Source organism: Mytilus californianus, unplaced genomic scaffold, assembly GCF_021869535.1.
Source record: "Mytilus californianus isolate M0D057914Y unplaced genomic scaffold, xbMytCali1.0.p SCAF_4, whole genome shotgun sequence".
In the NCBI taxonomy this organism is placed as follows: domain Eukaryota; kingdom Metazoa; phylum Mollusca; class Bivalvia; order Mytilida; family Mytilidae; genus Mytilus; species Mytilus californianus.
Genome location: NW_026262690.1, coordinates 105,873,352 through 105,894,872, shown reverse-complemented (window position 1 = coordinate 105,894,872; position 21,521 = coordinate 105,873,352). Strand labels below are relative to the sequence as shown.

Genomic DNA, 21,521 nt, shown 5'->3' with positions numbered 1-21,521 from the left:
ATAAAAAATATCCTGAAATGGAAAAACAATTAATCCTATTTAAAAAGTCTTCCGAAAAAACCTTGACCAAAAAGTCTATTAATACGATGAGGTCAAGATATAGAGCGAACGAAATTGAAACTAGAGATCGAGTGTACCTGGAACACGGAAGTCTATTTTTTATACAAAATAAACACCATAAAAGTGATAAAAATAATCAGCATGATCATAGGTTATCAAAACTAATGCTAGAGAAGATCGATAAAATAATACATGTTAAATACGTTAAAACATGGGAAAATGAACTGCTTAAAATATCAACCAGGAATACACAAAGGATAAAAATAGAGAATAACGTGAACAAAGCGGTATTACTGGTGATAACAATCTTAGTTATTGACGTGATTGATGTAAATTCAAAATTTAAATACCAACGATTCGAAAAGTTAATAGAAATCAGTGAAGCGTATAATGTCAATACTAAGGTGAAACAAACGTTTCATCAGTATATAAACAGTCTTCTAAATTATTCTTGTGAAGAAGCAGGACTAAACGAATTTAGTTTTAAGGCAGTCAAAAGTAATAAAAAAATAATATCAAAGAACAAATATATAGAATGTGTTATTATTAATGTAAAAAAATGTTACTCACCATGTATGAAATTTAAAATATCCAACTATAAACCACCATGAGAAATTATCTGCATATATGCACGGTCAATGCTAATGGCCTACAGCAACCTGAAAAAATAAATAAAATAGTAAGTTGGGCAAATCAGCAAAAATGTGATGTAATATTCATTCAAGAAACTCATTTTATCAATTTAATGCAAAATACATTGAATAAAGAATTTGGCGAGAATCTTTTCAGAAGTGATGGTACAAGTAATTCACACGGGGTAGCAATATGGATAAAAGATAGAATTAATTTCAAAATTATTGATGAACACAAAGATTCTGAAGGGAGATTTATTCTGATTAATATTGAAATCAATGAAAATATCTACACGCTAGTAAACATCTACGCTCCAAATAAATTAAGAGAAAGAAATAGTTTCTTCAAAACAGTTAAATCTTATATAAATAAATATGGATTAGGTCAAACAATTCTTGGGGGTTATTTCAACGACATCTGGTCATTGATAGATACAAAAAATAAAACTAAATCTTCCAAAAAATTTGATAAACCAGTTACAAGTTTAAAGGGGCTTATAAAATCATGTAAATTAATAGATATTTGGAGAAACAAAAATAAAAACCTAAAACAATTTACTTGGAGTAGGAAAGATAGATCAGAGGCCACCAGGATTGATTATTTCTTGATTTCCAAGGAAGTACTAAAAAATTGTAAAAGTTGTGATATTAGACCTATTGTTCAAAAACTAACTGACCATAATGCAGTATCTTTAAAAATCAATACTGATAGAGGAAATAAGGGGCGTGGCTACTGGAAATTAAATTCCAGTATATTAAACAATGAGGACTATGTAAATATAATAACAAATCTAATAATTAAATATGAAAAGGAATCAATTAACTGTAATGATTTGGGGATACTTTGGGATAACTTGAAAATAGAAGTGCGGGATGCAAGTTTAAGCTATTGTAAAAGACAAGCCAAATTAAAAAAAGATCAAATAAATATTTTAGAAAAACAGCTGAATTATCTCAACAAAGAAATAAATAATGGTACCCTTATAAATCAAAAATTACAAAAAGAAATTGAAAATGTGGAAAATTATTTAGAGGGCTTGTATAAAGACAAAATTAAGGGACAAAAAATAAGGTCAAGGGTAAAATGGTTTGAAGAAGGAGAAAAAAATAGTGCATACTTCTTGGGACTAGAAAAGAGTCGCCAAACAAAAAAGATTATAACTGAACTATATGATGAAAATGGGTCTGCTACAACAGACCAAGATAAAATTTTAAATCTACAAGTGAAATACTACAAAACTCTCTATGAGTCCACTAACCCTTGTGATGATGATGTTAAAATGTATATTAAAGAAACAGAGCTACCAAAAAAGCTAAAAGACTCAGATAGTAATCAATGTGAAGGGGAAGTAACAGAAACTGAATGTACAGCTGCAATATTTAAAATGAAGCTAAATAAATCCCCCGGTCTAGATGGTCTAACAGTGGAATTTTATAGGCAATTCTGGAATAGCTTAAAAAATATTATTGTCAAGGTATTTAATTATAACTATGAAAAAAAAGAATTAACAAACTCTCAAAAGAAAGGTGCAATTTCACTAATATTTAAAAAGAATGACCCTCTTTCATTAAATAATTACCGTCCCATAACTTTATTGAATATTGATACAAAACTATTAGCTTATGTGTTAGCTCAGAGACTTAAAAAAGTTCTACCATCTATCATTAGTCTAGATCAAACCGGATATGTTAAAAACAGATATATTGGTTTTAACATCAGACAAATACAAGATATTATAGATTATTCTGAGAAATTTAATATAGAAGGAGCAATTCTTTTTTTGGATTTTAGTAAAGCCTTTGACTCGTTAGAATGGACATTTATGACGGAAACTCTAAAAAAGTTTGGATTTAAAACTAGTTTTATCAGATGGGTTGAAACTATGTATAAAGACATAAAGGGATGTATTTTAAATAATGGGTGGGTCTCAGGTCCTTTCAAAATATATCGTGGAATACGACAAGGGTGTCCGATTTCAGCTCTCCTTTTTGTCATAACAGTAGAATTAATGGCAATAAGACTAAGAAGTAATAAAGATTTTAAAGGAATAAAAATAAAATTAGAAGGAAAATCTTGTAATTTAAAAATTTGCCAATTAGCGGATGATACAACACTCTTTCTACAGTCAAGAAAAGAAATAAGTTTGGCTCTTAGCATAATTGAAACATTTGGAAGTTTTTCAGGACTTAAACTTAATAGAAACAAAACAGAAGGGGTATGGTTAGGGAGATTAAAAAGTTCAAAAGATAAATATGAAAATATAAACTGGACAAACAAACCAATTAAAAGCCTCGGTATCTATTTTGGGTATGACAGAAAAGAATGTCAAGCATTAAATATGGAAAAGGTGATAGACAAAATAGCAAAACTTGTAGAAAGATGGTCAAAACGAAAGTTAACACTACTTGGAAAAATATTAATAGTAAAAGCTCTTCTGTTACCAAATATAACGTACATTGCTACTAACAGTATCATAACTAAAGATTATCTACAAAATATAAATAAAATCTTATATAAATTCATTTGGAATGGAGGAAAAGATAAAATAAAAAGGTCAATAATAATTAAAAATTTCTCTGAGGGGGGGTTAAAAATGATTGATATGGAGTCTTATATAAAATCAATACATTTAAAATGGATTTTAAAAATACTACAATCAGGAAATGCAAACTGGTCTGTATTATCAAAATTACACCTTAATAAATTTGGAAAAAACCTGCTCATTTTCAAGATGAATCTAAATAGCACAAAACTTCTAGATAGAAAAATATGGAATGATACACCAATCTTCTATCAAGAGATGATAAAAACATGGATAACTGTAAACAATTATGAAAACAATCATCATGATCAAATCGATAATTATTTAGATATCAGAAAACAAGTAATATGGGGCAATAGATCCATAAAATTTCAAGCTAAATGTCTGTTCTTTAATAATTGGATTGATAGTGATATATTATATATAAATGACATAATTGATAATAGGGGAAATATATCAGAAGAAATAATTATTTCAAAATTAAGAAATAAAAGCAATTGGATTTCTGAACTATCAAAACTAAAAAAATCCATACCAAAACAATGGACAGACAAATTAAAAAACAGAGGAATCATTCAAAACTAAAGTCCATATTAACCGAACTAAAATTAAACTTAGAGATAATAATAATGTACTAACTATCAATAATAAAGACATATACAAAATTGTACTAAGTCTAGTAAAAATAGAAATACCAACCGGTTTTTTAAAATGGGAAAGAGTCTTAAGTATAGGAAGACTAAAAATGAATTCAAAGACTCTATTAAATTTACTTTTGAGTATCTTAAAGATAATAAAATAAAAATGTTCAGGTGGAAATTAATGCATTATATTTTGCCAAACGAGGAGCTGCTTTTCCAGTGGAAAATTTCAACAAACAATTTTTGTTCATACTGTAATAAACTAGATAATTATAATCATTTTTTCATTACATGTTCATATCATAAAACATTTTGGAAATCAATGAAAGGTTTACTTCAAAAAGTCTGTATTGATGAACATGTAATAAGTCTCCATTCTCTTGTAATAGGATACAAAATTTATGATGAGGCATATTATGCACTAAATCATCTGCTTAGCTTAATGTTCTTTTCAGTTTATAAAGCACATTATGTTTCTAATAAAAAGGCTAAAATGGTAGACACATTAAGAATTTTCAAATATGAAGTAGAAAATATAGTAGAATTATATAGTATAGCAAATATAGAGATAAGCTGCTTATTAACAAAGGTGTTGAATATTTTGAGAAAAAATTGATGTCATTTTATGGTATTAAAATGCATTAAGCTAATAGTAAAAAAAAACAGAGGCTATCAATTAATGTGTTAATGCTTGTGATACTTTAATTGTAAATGTACAATGTAAGTACCTACATGTATCTATATATGTTACGGTATGTACTTTGGGTGTGTGTGAGTTGTGTATAAATTTGTTCGCAAAAAATTAGTCCAAATGGTTGTGACGTCTTGAAGGGCTAATTTAGTTTCTTTTTCTGTGAGGCTTAACTACGTCGAAGGAAGGTGTCAGGGAAAAATGATTGGGTTGGTCTTTTGAGACTCATAATTGTTTGGACTAGCTTAATAATTCACCTCTGATATGAAGAAATGAGTACAAAATAAAACAGTATGAAATATATGTATCAAATAGTTTACAAAAAAAAAGGACTCTATACTCTGAGCAAAAACTGATGTAATTTTATAAAATTAAGCTGGTACTATTAATAGAGCTACAGAAAGTATTTTTGTTGTAGTACCTGTACTGTAGAAAAAAGCATAGGCATGTGATGCTGTACATTGTACAATGTTGTAATTGCAAAAGTATGTATGTACCAAAGTATGTTCCTGTGGATACTTCAGATGCATTGGTATATGTAGGCGTGTGTGTGATCTTTGAATATATTGATGCTGTACCAATGTTTTAAATGTTTACAAACATTTGATAGGTAAAGGTCACGACACAATATTTATTTGGGTCAAATCAATAACGAATCTATTTAATAATTATAAATTAAGTTGTAAACACAAAATTATATTAGTACAACAACTTACCTTTTTCGAATCATTATTCCAAATTTTCAAATCATTAAATAATACATGCAAACACCAGGATTGAAAATTGTGTATTCTCAAAATTGAAAGATTGAAAAGAACGTGCGAGGTCACTGACCGCATTTCGTTTCTGATACATTAAAGATAGTATAAAAAAACCAATTCCGGAGTAAAGAATAATTTCCGTAAAAATACCGACAAACTTGTGTAATTATAGATATTGGAATATTACAGATATTATTATAAATATAAATAGTATACAAATTTTGTATTAATAAAGACTGTTTGTAACAGTAATTTATTTATTCAGATATTTATACCAATGTTATTTATTGTTAATTCTACGGAATATTCTCCCTGGATATTTAGTAGTAAATTTAGCAGGGATACTTGATGGAATGCTGTACACCAAGTTTTATTGTTAAAACAGCAATATGTGCAATAAAGAATCAATTTGAGTAAAAAAAAAAAAAAAAAGAGATTTTAAGTCATCAATAATTTTTTGTTCTAATTTGTTTAAGAAAGCATCTATCATGGACCTCACAGATTGAATTTCATATATACCTTTTCGTTCTTGGTCATTGCTTATACCCAACCTTCCGTTTAAGTACTTAATCATCATTTCAAAGTTTCCTTTAACATCCTGCAACTCCTTTTCAAGAAGATGAATTGAGGCAGAAGATTTAACTTTCTTTAGAATGTTTGACAGTGGTTTCATTTCTTGACATTTTTGGTTTTTATCAGTGATGCACTGGACACAGCAGGGACAATCATGGAAAGGACAGTAAATTTCAAACTTCTTCTTGTGGTTTTGACAGTGGACACTAAATTCTTGCATTAATTTAGGTAACTTGTGGTAGTCTTTTGTAGACATGGTTTTATGGTCTCGAGATAGTCTGGACTTTTTGTGATGTTTTCCACAGTCTGTACAGAGGAATACCTCACATTCTGTGCACCATGTGACAGCTTCTGTAGATGTTCCATCATCATAACAGAGGTTGCAAACGTCTTTATTTGATGAGGCCATTTTCTTTATGCCTTTATTTCTGAAATTTAATGTAGAGAATATTTTGACAGTTTTTACCAAACAATTATAACTTCACAGTCAGTCTTATTGAGCTTTTGTCATTTTTAGCTCACCTGGCCCAAAGGGCCAAGTGAGCTTTTCTCATCACTTGTCGTCCGTCGTCTGTCGTCGTCGTTAGCTTTTTACAAAAATCTTCTCCTCTGAAACCACTGGGCCAAATTTAACCAAACTTGGCCATAATCATCATTAGGGTATCTAGTTTAAAAAATGTGTCCGATGACCCTGCCAACCAACCAAGATGGCCGTCATGGCTAAAAATAGAACATAGGGGTAAAATGTAGATTTTGGCTTATATTTCTGAAACCAAAGCATTTAGAATAAATCTGACGAGGGTAAAACTGATTATCAGGTCAAGATCTATCTGCCCTGAAATTTTCAGACAAATCTGACAACCCGTTGTTGGGTTGCTGCCCCTGAATTGGTAATTTTAAGGAAACTTTGCAGTTTTTGGTTATTTTTTTGAATATTATTATAGATAGAGATAAACTGTAAACACCAATAATGTTCAGCAAAGTAAGATCTACAAATAAGTTGCGATGACCAAAATTGTCAGTCGACCCCTTTAGGAGTTATTGCCCTTTATAGTCAATTTTTAACAATTTTTCGTAAAGTTTTGTAATCTTTTACAAAAATCTTCTTCTCTGAAACTACTGAGACAAATTTAACCATACTTGGCCATAATCATTATTAGGTATCTACTTCAAAAAATTTGTCCGATGACCCCGCCTTCCAACCATCATGGCCGACATGGTTAAAAATAGAACATAGGGGTAAAATGCAGTTTTTGGTTTATATCTCTGAAACTAAAGCATTTAGAACAAATCTGACAGGTAGCAAAAATGTTCATCAGAATTAGATTTATCTGCCCTGAAATTTTCAGACGATTCTGACAACCCATTGTTGGGTTGCTGCCCCTGAGTTAGTAATTTTACAGAAATTTTGCAGTTTTTTGTTATTATCTTAGATATCATTATAATATCTAATATCTAATACTATTAATTATGATTTTAACCTTATTTTACATGATTTCCAAAGCATCAGTAAATACAGGTGAGCGACACAGGCTCTTGAGAGCCTCTAGTTTCAGTACTAAGCAATAACATACCCTCTGCCCAATTGTATGGTGTTTACATATCTCAGTTGAAATGTTACACTGTTATACTTGTGCATGTTAGCATTATACAGACTTCATAAACATGGGCAAGCTCCCCACACAAAAACTGTTCCAACAGGGTTATGAGAAAGAATAACAAATCAATAAAAGTTTAATGGTCACCATCGCAAATGGTTGACTGACAGATTTAGTGTTTCTGTGTCTCAAATTGCTATGAACATGTTTTGCAGTCTTAAATATTTAGATACGAGAGAAGTATTCTAATCTTGAAATTTACCATTTGTGTCCCATTCCTATTTAAAACATGATTTCTGAATGTGGGTTTGCATGGCAGATAATGCATGTGTAACATGAGATGATCTTCGTACCCTGTCAATTCACACAGTTATGCCCATTTTGAATTTCTTGTGATTCCCTCCAGTTGTTCTTTTTGTTTGATTTGCATGTTCTGAAGGGATGTATAAGATTGAACATCTGTTAAATTCTGTTGCCTCTAATTATGTACTATTTAAAAGAGGGGCGAAAGATACGAGAGGGACATTCAAACTCATATGTCGAAAATAAACAGACAACGTCATGGCTAAAAAAGAAAAAGACCAATAGACAAACAAGAGTACACAAAACACAACATAGAAAACTAAAGACTGAGCAACATGAACCCCATCAAAAACTGGGGGTGATCTCAGGTGCTCCAGAAGGGTAAGCAGATCCTCCTCCACATGTGGCACTCGTAAGGTGAGTTGTTTTCCAACAAAATATTAATATCAACTACTATGTCCCTTCCCAAATGGACTTAAATATATCGAGGAGTCACTGAGTTAAAGGCATCTGTTTAAGATGCTGTGCTGTACTTTCTCTTTTTGTTCAGCCTTAAAATGAGATTTACAATGATTCAGACAAAATATGAGAATCAATCTCAGATGTTTTATTGTTGAAGTAAAATTTCAGAAATTTAAAATGATTTTAATGACTTTTAGTTAGACATCGGTTTCTACGTATAAACATATCATACATGTATGTTGACCTCTTGATATATTTTGGATTTTTATGTCAGTTGGGTGTTGCCTTGTTGCCCTATACCAATTTTTACTTTTTTTTTATCTAAAGCTTGTACCTGAACTAATTAAATTGTCTTACCATGAAAACTTGAATGATGCATTCTAAGGAGAAGTCATTTGTTTAAACTACCTATCCCAACACCAGTCTCACAGAATTATTGATTTAAATTCATATACTTACTTTTATAGTATATATAAAAAAGATATTTCTATGCGTCAGAAAGTATTGAAAATAAAGACAGAAAGCTGAATAGCTTTATTCAAAGTTCTTCAGGTGTGTGTACATTCAAGTATTTTTTTAAAAGATAAAAACACACAGGCGATATACAAATAAGCATAATACAGTAGAAGAAACTTCCTTTATCAATGGAGTGACATTTAGATGATATATATGCATTAAATGTCTTTCCTTATACTACAATTTGTTTGGTACTATTTAAAGAAAATTAATATCTCTGTGAATTTGAGTTATGAAGAAGTTTATGCCTTATTTAATCATTTTCGGTTTAAATTTCGATACCTTTATATTTACTTTTATTTATGTGGTCTATTCATTTCTGGGTGTTTTTCAATTATTGCCTTTACTTAACATATAAACATTTTTATCTTAACTTCATTCCAATAAAATTACATAATTTATGTTCATAACCTGTGTTCTGCATGATACATTACTACATTGTCAGAATCAAAAATGATTCAGACAATGTAGTGAGACAACTATTTAACAGAGATTAAATGACGTAGAGTAATGCAGCTATATATACCATACCGTCTTCAACCATGAGCATAACCCATACTATATGATTTTTTCTCTCGCTGTGACAGAATGGGAGACAGGGATTTCAATCTGGCAGCAGCATAAACTACCGGTATTTGTAAAAAGATATAAGAAGGTAGAAAACATGAAGCTTCATACCTTATGTTTCAAACCTTCCATCTGTCAAATGGCCATTTCCTTGACCTCATTTTCTTGGTTCAGCGACTAGTGGCTGTTTGAAAAAGAAATTGATTTTTTTGTCATGTGAAATATTCACTCATTATGAGTAGTTGAATAAATGTAGTTGGTACATGGGATCCTTGCAAGATCTAAATATCTGTCCACCTGACTTCGAGACATCATATGGATCAGTGATCAAGGTTAGGCTATATTTGTTGTATGGTATGAAATTCAATCATTATGAGTAAAACAGGTGAGACATTTCAGCGTGTGCACTCTTGTTTTGTTTTTATGTGTCGAGGAATAAGAAATGTCTGTTGAAAATACAAAAATTACCTGGAAACTTTTTATTTCATGTATAGATGACAATGTACTGTTGATTCTAATGTAGGAGGACTTATTACATTTGATTTTTGTATTAATTGTTGTTATATAGATAAGACTTTAATTACAAAAGAAAAACTAAAGCTCTTTGGTTTGATAAATTTATCGTCACCTTCTATCCTTTCCCTCAACTATTTTTTCTTCACAGAATTCTTTATGATCTTAGTTACCTAACTAGTTGACCAGATTGTCGTAAAATTTGGCAAACTATTTTTTAGATAATTAACTTTTGCATGTCCACCATTTCTGTGTCAGATTTAATTTGGCCTTTGTGATATTATATACTAAGACAAATCTTTTATTTTGTGTAAATGTATGTTTTTAAAAAAGGGAGTTTGAGTACTAGTGTTGATCAGAGACCTATAACTGTTGGTAAAAAAGAAGACTTATAACTCTTAGACTTATTACTGGTGGTAACACTAGAGTCGACATCTTTAGACTTTTATTTGCAATTTTAAAAAATCTCACATTTTAGATTTTATAAACAAAAGCTGTTTGATAAAGATCCTCCTCACAATGATCACGTATATGACTTGACACTATCATTATTCCTGTTTCTCTGTTTATGTCTATTGCATAAGGATGTTTGATTCCATCAGCCTCAGACAGTATTGTCTTAAGTGTTTTACCATCTGGTGACACTACCACTATACTGTTGTTTCCACGAGAGGCTATATAAACAAAGCCATTCTTGTCCAATGCAAGTTCTCTTGGACTGACAATATCTTGGTGCTGAAATGTCCATAGAGGTTCTCCAGTACTAGTATAGCAGTTGACTTGCTTTGCTTTATATAGTGTACCATAGATACTTTCATTGAATAATGCAACACGATCTGCCACAACTCCTTCTAAGATTGTATGTGACTCATCAGTCAGATTTACTAATGTACTTTTTTCCATACTGCTGATGACCAACATTTGACCATCACTTGCTATTGCATCACAGACATGAGAAAAGTGAATTGTTCTGATGATATTATTCTTTTCTATTTCCACAAATGCTATCTGCTTTTCCAATCCTAATGTGACAGCCACTGTATTATTTCTTAATATGCAAGTATCAAATGAGCATCCATTGAATGCCACTACTTCTTTCAGAAACATGCCAGCATTACTGAACAGCAGCAGGTGACCTGTATAAAACTGGTTGTCAATGATTAGATATTTACCATCAGGCAATAGTCTACAGGCACGAATATTCATTGATAAGATATCTTCCGGAATTGCCAGCTTTTTCAACATAGATGGCTTAATTTGTTCAATTCTAGGAATAGTAAGAACTAGGTTCTGTGCTTGATCTTTTCTTCCAGCTTTTAATTCAAGGGTACATGGTCTGGTATTGATATAAATATCTCCAAATGATTTGACATCTTTTAAAATTGATTCAAGTTCAGATGAAATATTAAGGTTTAGGTTAATTTCTTCAAATTCATTGCCACTGATCAAATCTTCAATATATTTTGCAGCTTGGGATGTAGCTTTCTCAATTTCTCTCAGACCAACATACATTTGTAACTCGGTTGCATATTGAGTCATTTTAGAAAACTCACTCTCCAATTGGCTGATTTCATTGGCTCTTTGTGTCAGTTGTTGTAGAAGAGTGTTTATTTCTGATTTTATGTTTGATTGTTTAGATTCGAGGTCATCCAGAATGTCTTTTTCTATTTTGTTTAAGTAATCATCTATAGATTTCCTCATAGATCGAATTTCTTCAGCAGCTTTCTGTTTATGAGAATTGCTGATTTCGATTCTACTGTTCAAACATTTTATAATCTCTTCAAAGTTTTCTTTTACATTTTTCAAATCTTTTTCAAGAAGTTGAACAAAGGCAGATGATTTAACTTGCTTAATAATATCTGATAGTGGTTTCATTTCTTGACATTTCTGGTGTTTATCAGTGATGCATGTGACACAACAGGGACAGGCATGGAAAGAACAGTAAAGTTCAAACTTCTTCTTGTGGTCTTTGCACTGGCTACTTATATCTAGCATAAATTGAGGTAATTTATGGTATTCTGTAGAAGAAATGGTTTTGTGTTCTTTGGATGTTCTTGACCTTTTATGATGTTTTTCACAGTCTGTACAAAGGAACACCTCACATTCTGTGCACCATGTGACAGCTTCTGTAGATGTTCCATCATCATAACAGAGAGTGCACACGTTCCTATCTGATGAGGCCATATTCTCTTATTTCTGAAATTTACAATAGAAAAACAGTTTTTCAAAAATATTGAAAAATGAATGCAAATTGCACAATTAATAAGAATCCACTTTGCTAAGATAGAAAACATGGTTACATTCAGTAACACAGCATGTAGCAAAGATAGCATGACTTTTTTTAAATATTTGGCATATTATGGATATTTTTAGATTAATGCTCGTACAATTGCCATCAAAAACTTGGTTTATTGGAAAGGTAATAGGGATCACGTACATTTCATATTTGAAAATGTAAACACTCTTAAGCTTATTAACAGGAATAAACTAATTGTATGAGTATGTAAAAAGTAAATGTCAAAATTGGGGTACAGCAGTCAACATTGTGTTATAATCTTAATCACTATAAAAACAAACAAATATTTCTACAAAGAGACACAAAAAGGCATATAGACAAAGCACATAAAAATCAGGCTTTGAATTAATGCAAGGAATTATCAGCTGTAAATAATTGTCCCCCCTCTGCAACACATGCTTGGAGACAAAAAATACCAGGCATCAACTCTCTTGTCTTATAAGCCCTCTCACATGTACAACTGTTGCTCAATTTTTTATTGAAATTTATATCAAAGATGTATATCAGCAATGTCTCAGAAGAGTTTTAAATTCATTGTTGATCAACTATTTTTCCTTCGAAATATAAATATATTGAAATTTGCATTTATTAAACTCTCCTGTTTACACTTCTGATTCGGGAAAAAAAATGTTTTTTGCTGATTTGGGAAAGCAACTATAGGTCATTGTAGCTTCCAACAATAAGAAATTTAGTTATACTATATTGTTATGCAGTTATAAAAGGCCTGCCATGACAAGATCAAATGAGGAATTGTGAAACAATTCAAACAAGAAAACCAATTGCCTTGTTTATGAAAAAGCAATAAATGAATAAAAGACAAATATAAACGACAGTAAACAACAGCAACTGAATTGCAGGCTCCTGACTTGGAAAAGACACATAGAGAATGTTGTTTGGCTAAACATGTTTGTCAGTCCTTAACACCACCCCTTTACTTTGGACCGTGGAGGAACAGCAAAACATAACATTGTTGTCAGCATGCTAACCCTTACAGTTTTTGTCAGAGCTTCTTCAAATTATAGGAAGTTTTCCACTCATTAAAAGTAAGAATGAGTTCCATTATCAAATAAATCTGAAATTGGCAACAATTTTTTCAAGAGAAAGACTAGTTATACATCCGCTTTAAAAAAGAGGGGTTATACTGTTTTACCTCTGTCTGTCTGTCCATCAGTCCATCCGTCAGTCCGTCCGTTCGTCCGTCCGTCCCATGAATATTTTTCGTCGCATCTTTCTCAGGAACTACATTACAAGGATTTCTGAAATTTGGTTTCAGGGTTTATATGAGTCAGCTATACCGTGTGATGCGTTTTCAGATTTTTCACTCAACAACTTCCTGTTTACCGAACACTTACATCATTTTACACATAGCTAGCCAAGTTGAAAATTTTCGTCACATTTTTCTTATGAACTACATTATAAGGATTTCTGAAATTTGGTTTCAGGGTTTATATAAGTCAGCTATACAGTGTGATGCGTTTTCAGATTCATCACTCAACAACTTCCTGTTTACCAAACACTTACAAAATTTTAAACATGAGTAGCCAAGTTGAAAATTTTCGTCACATTTTATTTTTCGTCGCATCTTTCTCAGGAACTACATTACAAGGATTTCTGAAATTTGGTTTCAGGGTTTATATGAGTCAGCTATACTGTGTGATGCGTTTTCAGATTCATCACTCAACAACTTCCTGTTAACCAAACTCTTACATCATTTTACACATTATGTAGCCAAGTTGAAAATTTTCGTCACATTTTTCTCAGGAACTACATGACAAGGATTCTGAAATTTGGTTTCAGGGTTTATATAAGTCAGCTATACAGTGTGATGCGTTTTCAGATTCATCACTCAACAACTTCCTGTTTACCGAAATATTCGGGCGGGGGTATCTTCAGTGAGCAGTAGCTCGCATGCAGTTTCACTTGTTCAAATATCAAATATTGTTTTTTTTTGCCAGGATAGCATCTTCATTTTCAGACCATTTTCAAATTGTATGAAGTTTGAAAAGTTTAAATAGGTTCAATTTTCAGGATATTTAAATTGGGAATCATTTCATCTAGAAGTAGACTTAAAAAGTATCCCATATAAATTCTTGTTGCCTGGATAGTGCCGTTATCTAATCAGATCTCTTCCAACTTGAAGGGCTCTTGATGATAACGTGGTCTCAGTTGTAAATCTGCGTATCATTAGCCTGTCAACACTGAGGTAGTGAGTTGTAAACTACACATGGCAGGTGCATTTAAGCCTAATCTTAATTGACTATAATTGTCGGTTTTTCTGCCAAAGGTCTATGTTCTTTCTGGATAATCCAGCTTCATCAACCAATATAAACTGACCGCCATGATATAGCATATACTGTGGATTCATTTATTTTCGTGGGTACCAATTTTCGTGGATTGAGGAAAAATTGCATTTTCGTGGATATTTGATTTTGTGGTTTTGCCAAAATCTGCATACATACTAATAGAAAATTAGTAATTAGTTGTACATTGGAATTCGTGGTTCCCGGGTAACCATGAAATCCACGAAAATTGGTATCTAACCAATAATAATGAATCCACAGTAGTGCTGAAAGCTGGTGTTAAACACCAACAATCATTCAATTCATAAATTAGCCATTTCCTCATATCAAAAGATCAGTTGAAATAGTTATTAGGGCCCCGCCGAATGGCGGACGCCCTATAGTGATCAGTCTGTCCGTCCGTCTGTCCGTCAGTTCGTCCGTCCATAACAAATTGTGTCCGCTCTATATCTAGAGAACCGTTATGATTTCAAAGTATATACTTGACATGTATATTAACCAACCCCAGAGGGTGTGTCATAATGTATGTACAACTTCCTAGGTCAAAGGTCAAGGTCAAAAACTTTTGTTTTAGTTGACAACCACATGTAATATGGTAAAGATCGTATCAGCTCTATATCTTGAGAACCGTTATGATTTCAAAGTTTATACTTGACATGTATATAAACCAACACCAGAGGGTGTGTCATAATTTATGTACAACTTCCTAGGTCAAAAATCAAGGTCAAGGTCAAAAACTTTGGTTTTAGTTGAAAACCCCATGTCCTATGGTAAAGATCGTGTCAGCTCTATATCTTGAGAAATGTTATGATTTCAAAGTTTATACTGGACATGTATATAAACCAACACCAGAGGGTGTGTCATAATTTATGTACAACTTCCTAGGTCAAAGGTCAAGGTCAAAAACTTTGGTTTCAGTTGACAACCCCATGTCCAATGATAAAGATACAAATTTTTTACCACACATTATTCACAGCGGGGCCCACAGAGATGGCTCCCATCTCAATGATATCTAGGAAGTTTTTATTATGATTAATAAATGATTATAACACAATGTTGTCTGCTGTACCCCAAATTTATAACTTTTTACCTAATAATATGTCCGTATGTTTTGCTCACATGTTATGGTCAATATAATGGAATTATATGCGACTGTCATATCAGTGAGATGTTTATCTAGCTATAAATTTATCCACCATTTTCTACATAAGAAAATGTCTGTACCAAGTCAAGAATATGACAGTTGTTTTCCATTCCTTTAATGTGTTTGAGCTTTTGATTTGCCATTAAAGGACCTTCCATTTTGAATTTCCTAAGAGTTCCATATTTTTGCAATTTTATTTTTTGATAAAAAAAAACAATCTGATTGAATAGACTCTTTTACTACACTGGACTTTCATATTAATTTCTGTCAACAGTATTATGCCTTCATTTTTAGCTCACCTAGCCCACTTGCATAGATGAAATTTTCAGTTATCTTCTTATAGGAGTTATTTTCCTTAAACATTTTTCACTTTTTTGTGTTTTGAGAGAGAGAAAAAACCAAAGAGAGAAATTGGACACAACAATAAAATGATGCATAATACAAGATCAACAAAAAAGAGATTTAAGTTATGAATTATAGATCTAGTCTACGATGTTGGAGAGTGTTGTTGTTGTTGAAGATGAGAATCGATCTAGGTCTTTAGTGTCTTTAGATATATTTTTTGGATCATCTTCAATTTTGTATGAAAATGTCTTCTCTTTAAAACTTTGATGGAGGTTGACAATACAAGATCTTAAATGGGGAACCATCTTTTCTGGAGGGGAACTTGTAAAAATATCCCACTTTAATTCTTGTGTGGGGAAAACACACTCATTTCATTTTAGATCCTCTACAAATGTGTTTCCACTCACCAAAACCTTGGATGAGTTCAATAATCTTTTTTAAACAGGGAACCTCGTAAACATATCCCGTTTTTATTCTTGTTGCAGGGATGATGCCTTAATTTTTTTATCCGACCCTCTTCAAATTTGTTTACAGTTTCCTCTCATCAAAAACATTGAATGATTGAGTCTGTTAATCAGAAAAAATAAAATTAGAGTACATTTCGTTGGGCAATGGCTTGTAAAAATATTTATATTAATTATGTGGGATTTTGGGTATGTGAGCTTTCTCACTTAAGGTTCTTTCATTATACCCATCAAATGTAATCTATTGAAGATTTGAAAAAAGGGGGAATGTTATGTGCTCAAAATGCAAGGCAATTCCTATCTCCTCAGATGTTGATGTTTCCATTTAAAAAGTGGGGGCCCATGCCTTTGTCGTTTTGTTTTGTCCTGAATAGAATTTGCTGTTGATGACAATTTGGTGGTCCCTGTTGGATTTCTTTAACTTTTGTTTGGAAGCTACTAGAGCATCACATATTTGGTACAACTTTTCATAAGTTTTTGCTTGATTTGCTGTATGCAATTTTGTGTTTGATTTGTCACCTTTCAACATTTTTTTTTATTACTAAGCCTCTGATATGAGTCTGATGAAGACATAACAACCGTCTGGCCCATCAAATTATAAGCCTGGTATAATTCTTTGATGAGTTTTATATTATGTGTAAACACAGGAATCGGAAATTATATCAATAAAACTCTGTAAATAATAAAGTCGACTATCATTTCCGATTCCTGTTGTGTAAATGCCTTTACTTTTACTGATGGGTTGCTGTCTAATGTTTAATGTATACCCCTAATCTCCCAGAGCTTTTTATATATTCTTACCATTAAATGTTGTGATAGATGGTGCATGCTCAGTAATAGAAATTTCCACAGGGAAGTAAAATGTCTTGTTTAACCAGTACACTTACCTGTGATTATTGATTTATAAATAGCTAGATACAAAGTGCACATTTACAGAGTGGAAAACTTGTTACTATATATAAATTATATTAGATATAATAATCATCAATGTTGAAAACTCAGTTGCACTGAGACAGTCAGCTGTTTTAAATTGTCAGGCATTTTCCCTTATGAAAAAAATTATTTTTTCATGAAAGTTACAAATTGGTCACACAAAAAAAAGAATCAGAGCTTCCAAGTGGTAGTAGATTTTGTATTGCCAGTATAATGAAAAACCTAATATAGATATCATTTTTATTAACAAAATGAAAACATCTCACACTATAACTTTAATATTTTACAGATGTTTGTTATGGTCAGTCGTCGCTTTTTTAAATTTCAAATTCGTTTCTGATAACCAGAAGCTGATTCATACAAAATGTCATTATTATCAAACTTATTTATATTCACATATCAAATTTGAAAAACAAAAACTTTTTGAGAAGATTTCTCCTCGCTATCATCACTTATTATACTTGACACCAACATCATTCCTGTTTCTCTGTTAATGTCTATTGCTATAGGATTTTTGATTCCATCAGCCCCTGATAGTATTGTCTTGCTTGTTTTGCCATCAGGTGATACTACCATGACACTGTTGTTTTCAGTAGAAGCTATATAAATGAAGCCATTCATGTCTAGTGTTATCCCTTGTGGGAAGCTGATGTCACAGTGTTTAAATGTCCAAAGAGGATCTCCAGTACTTGTGTAGCAGCAGACTTTTTGTTCATCGCCAATGGTTCCATAGATATTTCCTTTGAATAACGAAATAAAATTTGCCTTAACTTCTTCTAAGATTTTATGAGACTTAACGTCATCCAAGTTCACTATGGTACTTTTTTCTCTACTGCCAATGACCAATATTTGACCATCACTTGCTACTCCACAACAATCATGAGAAAGTTTAATTTTTTTAATAACTTTTTTCTTTTCTATATCTACCAGCACTGTCTGGTTTGCTGATCCTAATGTTACAGCCACTGTATTATTTCTGACAAAGCATGTATCCAATGAAGATCCTGGTAATTTTCCTATTACCTCTCTTTTAAAGGTACCATCATTATTGAATAACCACAGCTGACTTTTTTTATCCTGGTTATTAAGAGTTAGATATGTGCTATCAGATAATATCCTACAGGCACCTATATGAATAAACTTCTTATCATCTGGGATAATCAGTGTTCTCAACATTGATGTCTTAATGAGTTCAAATCCTGGATAAGTGGGAACTAGAAACTGTGCTTGGTCTTCTCTTCCAGCATTAACTTGAAGAGGAGATGGTCTGGTATTCATATTTATATCACCAAACGATTTGACGTATTTTAAAATTGATTGAACGGAAGGGGAAATGGTTACATCAAAGTTATTTTCTTTGAAGTTGTCTCCCCTTTTTAAATCTTCTATGTATTGTGCTGCTTTAGATGTAGTTTTCTCTATTTCTCTCAGACCAACATACATTTGTAGTTCAGTTGCATATTGTGTCATTTGGGAAAACTCACTCTGCAATTGACTTATCTGATTGGCTTGTTGCTCCAGTTGATGTAGGAGAGTATTCATCTTTGATTCCAGCTCTGAATGTTTATATTCTAAGTCATCTTTTATTTCTTTTTCTAGTTTATTGAATAATTCATCTATTGAGTTCCTCATATATTGAATTTTTGCAAACGCTTGTATTCTCTGAATTTTGCATGTATTAACCCTACCATTTAAGTATTTTATTATCTCTTCAAAGCTTTCCTTCACATCCTTCAAATCTTTATCAAGAAGTTGAACCCAGGCAGATGATTTCACTTGTGCTACAATGTCTGATAGTGGTTTCATATCCCTACATTTCTTGTGTTTATCACCAAAGCACTTTTCACAGCATGGACAGACATGGTAAGAACAGTAAAGTTTAAATTTCTCCATGTGATCTTGGCAATAGGTACTTATATCCTGTACAAATTGAGGTAACTTGTGATAGTCCTCAATAGACATTGTTTTATGGTCATCAGATATTTTCATCTTTTTATGATGTTTTTCGCAGTCTATACACAGAAACTCCTCACATTCTGTGCACCATATGATAGCTTCTTCAGAATTCCATTCATCATAACAGATAGTACAAATTTCCACATCTGACGAGGCCATTTTCTCTATATTTCTGAAATTTGATATAATAGAAATAGATGACATTGTTTTAAGACAGAATGGACAATTGATTGACTCATCCAAGAAATAAAGCACACTGTCCAAAACATACTTAAAATATTGATTAGCTAAAATAGTCAAAAGGACCAAAAGTATTGACAAACCCAGTCAAGGAATCAAGAGCTATGAGGGAGATACATTTCTTAATTTAATGAACAGCAAATTTCAATACTGGAATTCAGAAATTTGTTCATGCATTAATTATTGCGATTTATGAACAATATACAAAAATGCATGATAAATTATTGCGATTTTAAGAAATGGTGCAAACAATAATGCTATCAAATTTTAAAATGTGAGCTTTTATTTTAGCAAAACCTCTCCATTTCCATTTTAGCAATATTGAAAACTTTGCAAATTTTTAAAAATTTACAGTAGATAAAATCTGCATTAAAAGACTGAAGAACTGAGCTACTTGGGTGGTGATATTCTCATGGACTAACAGTCCAATAGCAGAGGTATCAACCCAGTGGTACAGTACCAATGTTACTGCCCACATTTGCATTAAGACCATTAATGTCTTTTCAGTGATGCTCATTGCCAAAAATATTTGAAAATCCAAAACCTATTTTAAGTGTTGAAGAGCTTCAATAATACAATTGAAAAATTCCTAAAGAATAGCTACACATATACAAGGACTCATAGATGATGTATGCAGGAAATACATTCTAAAGTTTTAATAACAGCAAAGATAAAAAATATCCTTGTTTTCATGCCAGTACCAAAGAACTTGAGTAAGGAGACTGGTGATACTCTTGAGGACTAACAATCCATCAGTGGCAGTTAACATATGAACAGCACATTTTTACTGCACCAGATGTGAATTTAAACAATTGATGTCTCTTTTGTGTTGCTTGAAGTCAAAATTTTTGAAAATCTGAAACCTAGCTAATTCAAATGTTAAAGAAATTATACAACCGATAAAGGACCTAAGGTAAATCCAAAACTTGAAAAGGGATCAGAGCTTTGCATAAGGGAGATACGTTCCTCAATTTAAAATTATTTCCATGTTTATAAACAGTTACTTTTCAATAAAACAATATCTATATTTCTTAATACAAAATACAATTATCAAATTCCTTATTTTGTAAACACAAAATATAACCAAATATAAGTATAATTTATCTTCATGGATTGTTATAATACTTGGACAGAGACTCATCTTCAAGATCAAGAAATAACATCAAGAAAACTTATTTTTTCTAGTTCTGTATTTTACTGATAAATGGACTCACTTTTTACAGTCAACATTACACTTCTACACTCACAGCAGCAATCGCAGGCAAGACATAGGGTTCCATTTTTCAAAAAAAAATTGTAATTATAACAAAAAATGGGTAACCAAGATTTTTTTCAAGATACAAATTGTCAGGTTTTGTAAGGAGTAAACATAGAAAAGCACTCTCATCAACAAAATTGATAAATTTACTGTACATTCCTTTATAGAAATAAATTATCTGTGTTATCTTCCCTGATTTAACAAAGGTTTAAAACTTATATGTTATATGGTTCTCAAATTAGTTCTGTTTTTTCATTGAAATTGATAATTTTAGAAAAAATCTAGACTGATCATTTGAAGCTAGTTGAATTAGACCCTGATCCCTTTAAAAAGGAAAATCTATTTTAATTGGAATTTTTACATAATTTAGTATTATCAGTAAAATAATTTGTTCTTACCATCAATATTGCGATTACTAAGAAATAACCTAAACAAAACTGGTACCTTTTAATGTTGTTTTTTTATAATAAACATACCTGTATCAAACATACAAGATCAAACAAGGAAGTCTATGCAGTGCATATTTATTTAAAGATTACAATACAAATTGGTGAAGAATGACTTCTTTATCAAACATATAAACTATCGATTACATATTGCATGATATTAAATTGCTTATAGATTTAATTTCTTTTGGCGTGAATAAAGTTATCTGATTGTTTGGTTTTCTTTAGTGTAATTTTTTTTTATACCCACCAACAATAGGCGAGGAGGATAGTCTCTGA

At 31.5% G+C, this 21,521-nt stretch overlaps 3 protein-coding genes and 1 long non-coding RNA gene across 9 annotated transcripts in view; 1 reads left to right on the top strand and 3 right to left on the bottom strand.

Moving 5' to 3' along the window:
* LOC127738990 (uncharacterized) overlaps positions 1-17,290 on the bottom strand; it is a 44,007-nt gene extending 26,717 nt beyond the window's left edge. For 3 of the 5 annotated variants that reach the window (XR_008000234.1, XM_052250505.1, XM_052250502.1), the window contains exons 1-3: positions 17,211-17,274; positions 8,622-12,056; positions 6,224-6,329 (exon numbers count right to left, since the gene is read on the bottom strand). Coding sequence is in view for 4 of the 5 variants with exons in the window: in XM_052250505.1 (XP_052106465.1) it covers positions 6,224-6,310 (87 nt within the window). In the remaining variant the exon portion in view is untranslated. Of the gene's footprint in view, positions 1-6,223; positions 6,330-8,621; positions 12,057-17,210 lie in introns of those variants that run through there. The other 2 variants (XM_052250506.1, XM_052250500.1) reach the window with 2 other exon arrangements.
* The window catches only part of LOC127737176 (serine/threonine-protein kinase Nek9-like), a 168,030-nt gene that overhangs the window by 83,604 nt on the left and 62,905 nt on the right, over positions 1-21,521 (top strand). The window lies entirely within an intron of this gene.
* LOC127738994 (uncharacterized) lies at positions 630-5,329 on the bottom strand. Its single transcript, XR_008000235.1, has 2 exons — positions 5,284-5,329; positions 630-719 (listed from the first exon to the last, which is right to left on the bottom strand). It is a non-coding gene; the product is annotated as an uncharacterized LOC127738994 (long non-coding RNA).
* LOC127738988 (uncharacterized) lies at positions 17,569-21,315 on the bottom strand. Of its 2 annotated transcripts, none has more exons than XM_052250497.1 (2): positions 21,273-21,315; positions 17,569-19,470 (listed from the first exon to the last, which is right to left on the bottom strand). In XM_052250497.1, exon 2 carries the CDS (start codon positions 19,455-19,457, stop codon positions 17,742-17,744), a length of 1,716 nt encoding a protein of 571 aa, XP_052106457.1. In that variant the 5' UTR covers positions 19,458-19,470; positions 21,273-21,315; the 3' UTR covers positions 17,569-17,741. The 2 variants fall into 2 exon arrangements, with proteins under 2 accessions (XP_052106457.1, XP_052106456.1); XM_052250496.1 differs by lacking the exon at positions 21,273-21,315 and adding an exon at positions 21,195-21,248.

Bases quoted from the DNA above. Each gene is read 5' to 3' on its own strand.
- LOC127738988 (XM_052250497.1), bottom strand. From the start codon at position 19,457: ATGGCCTCGTCAGATGTGGAAATTTGTACTATCTGTTATGATGAATGG.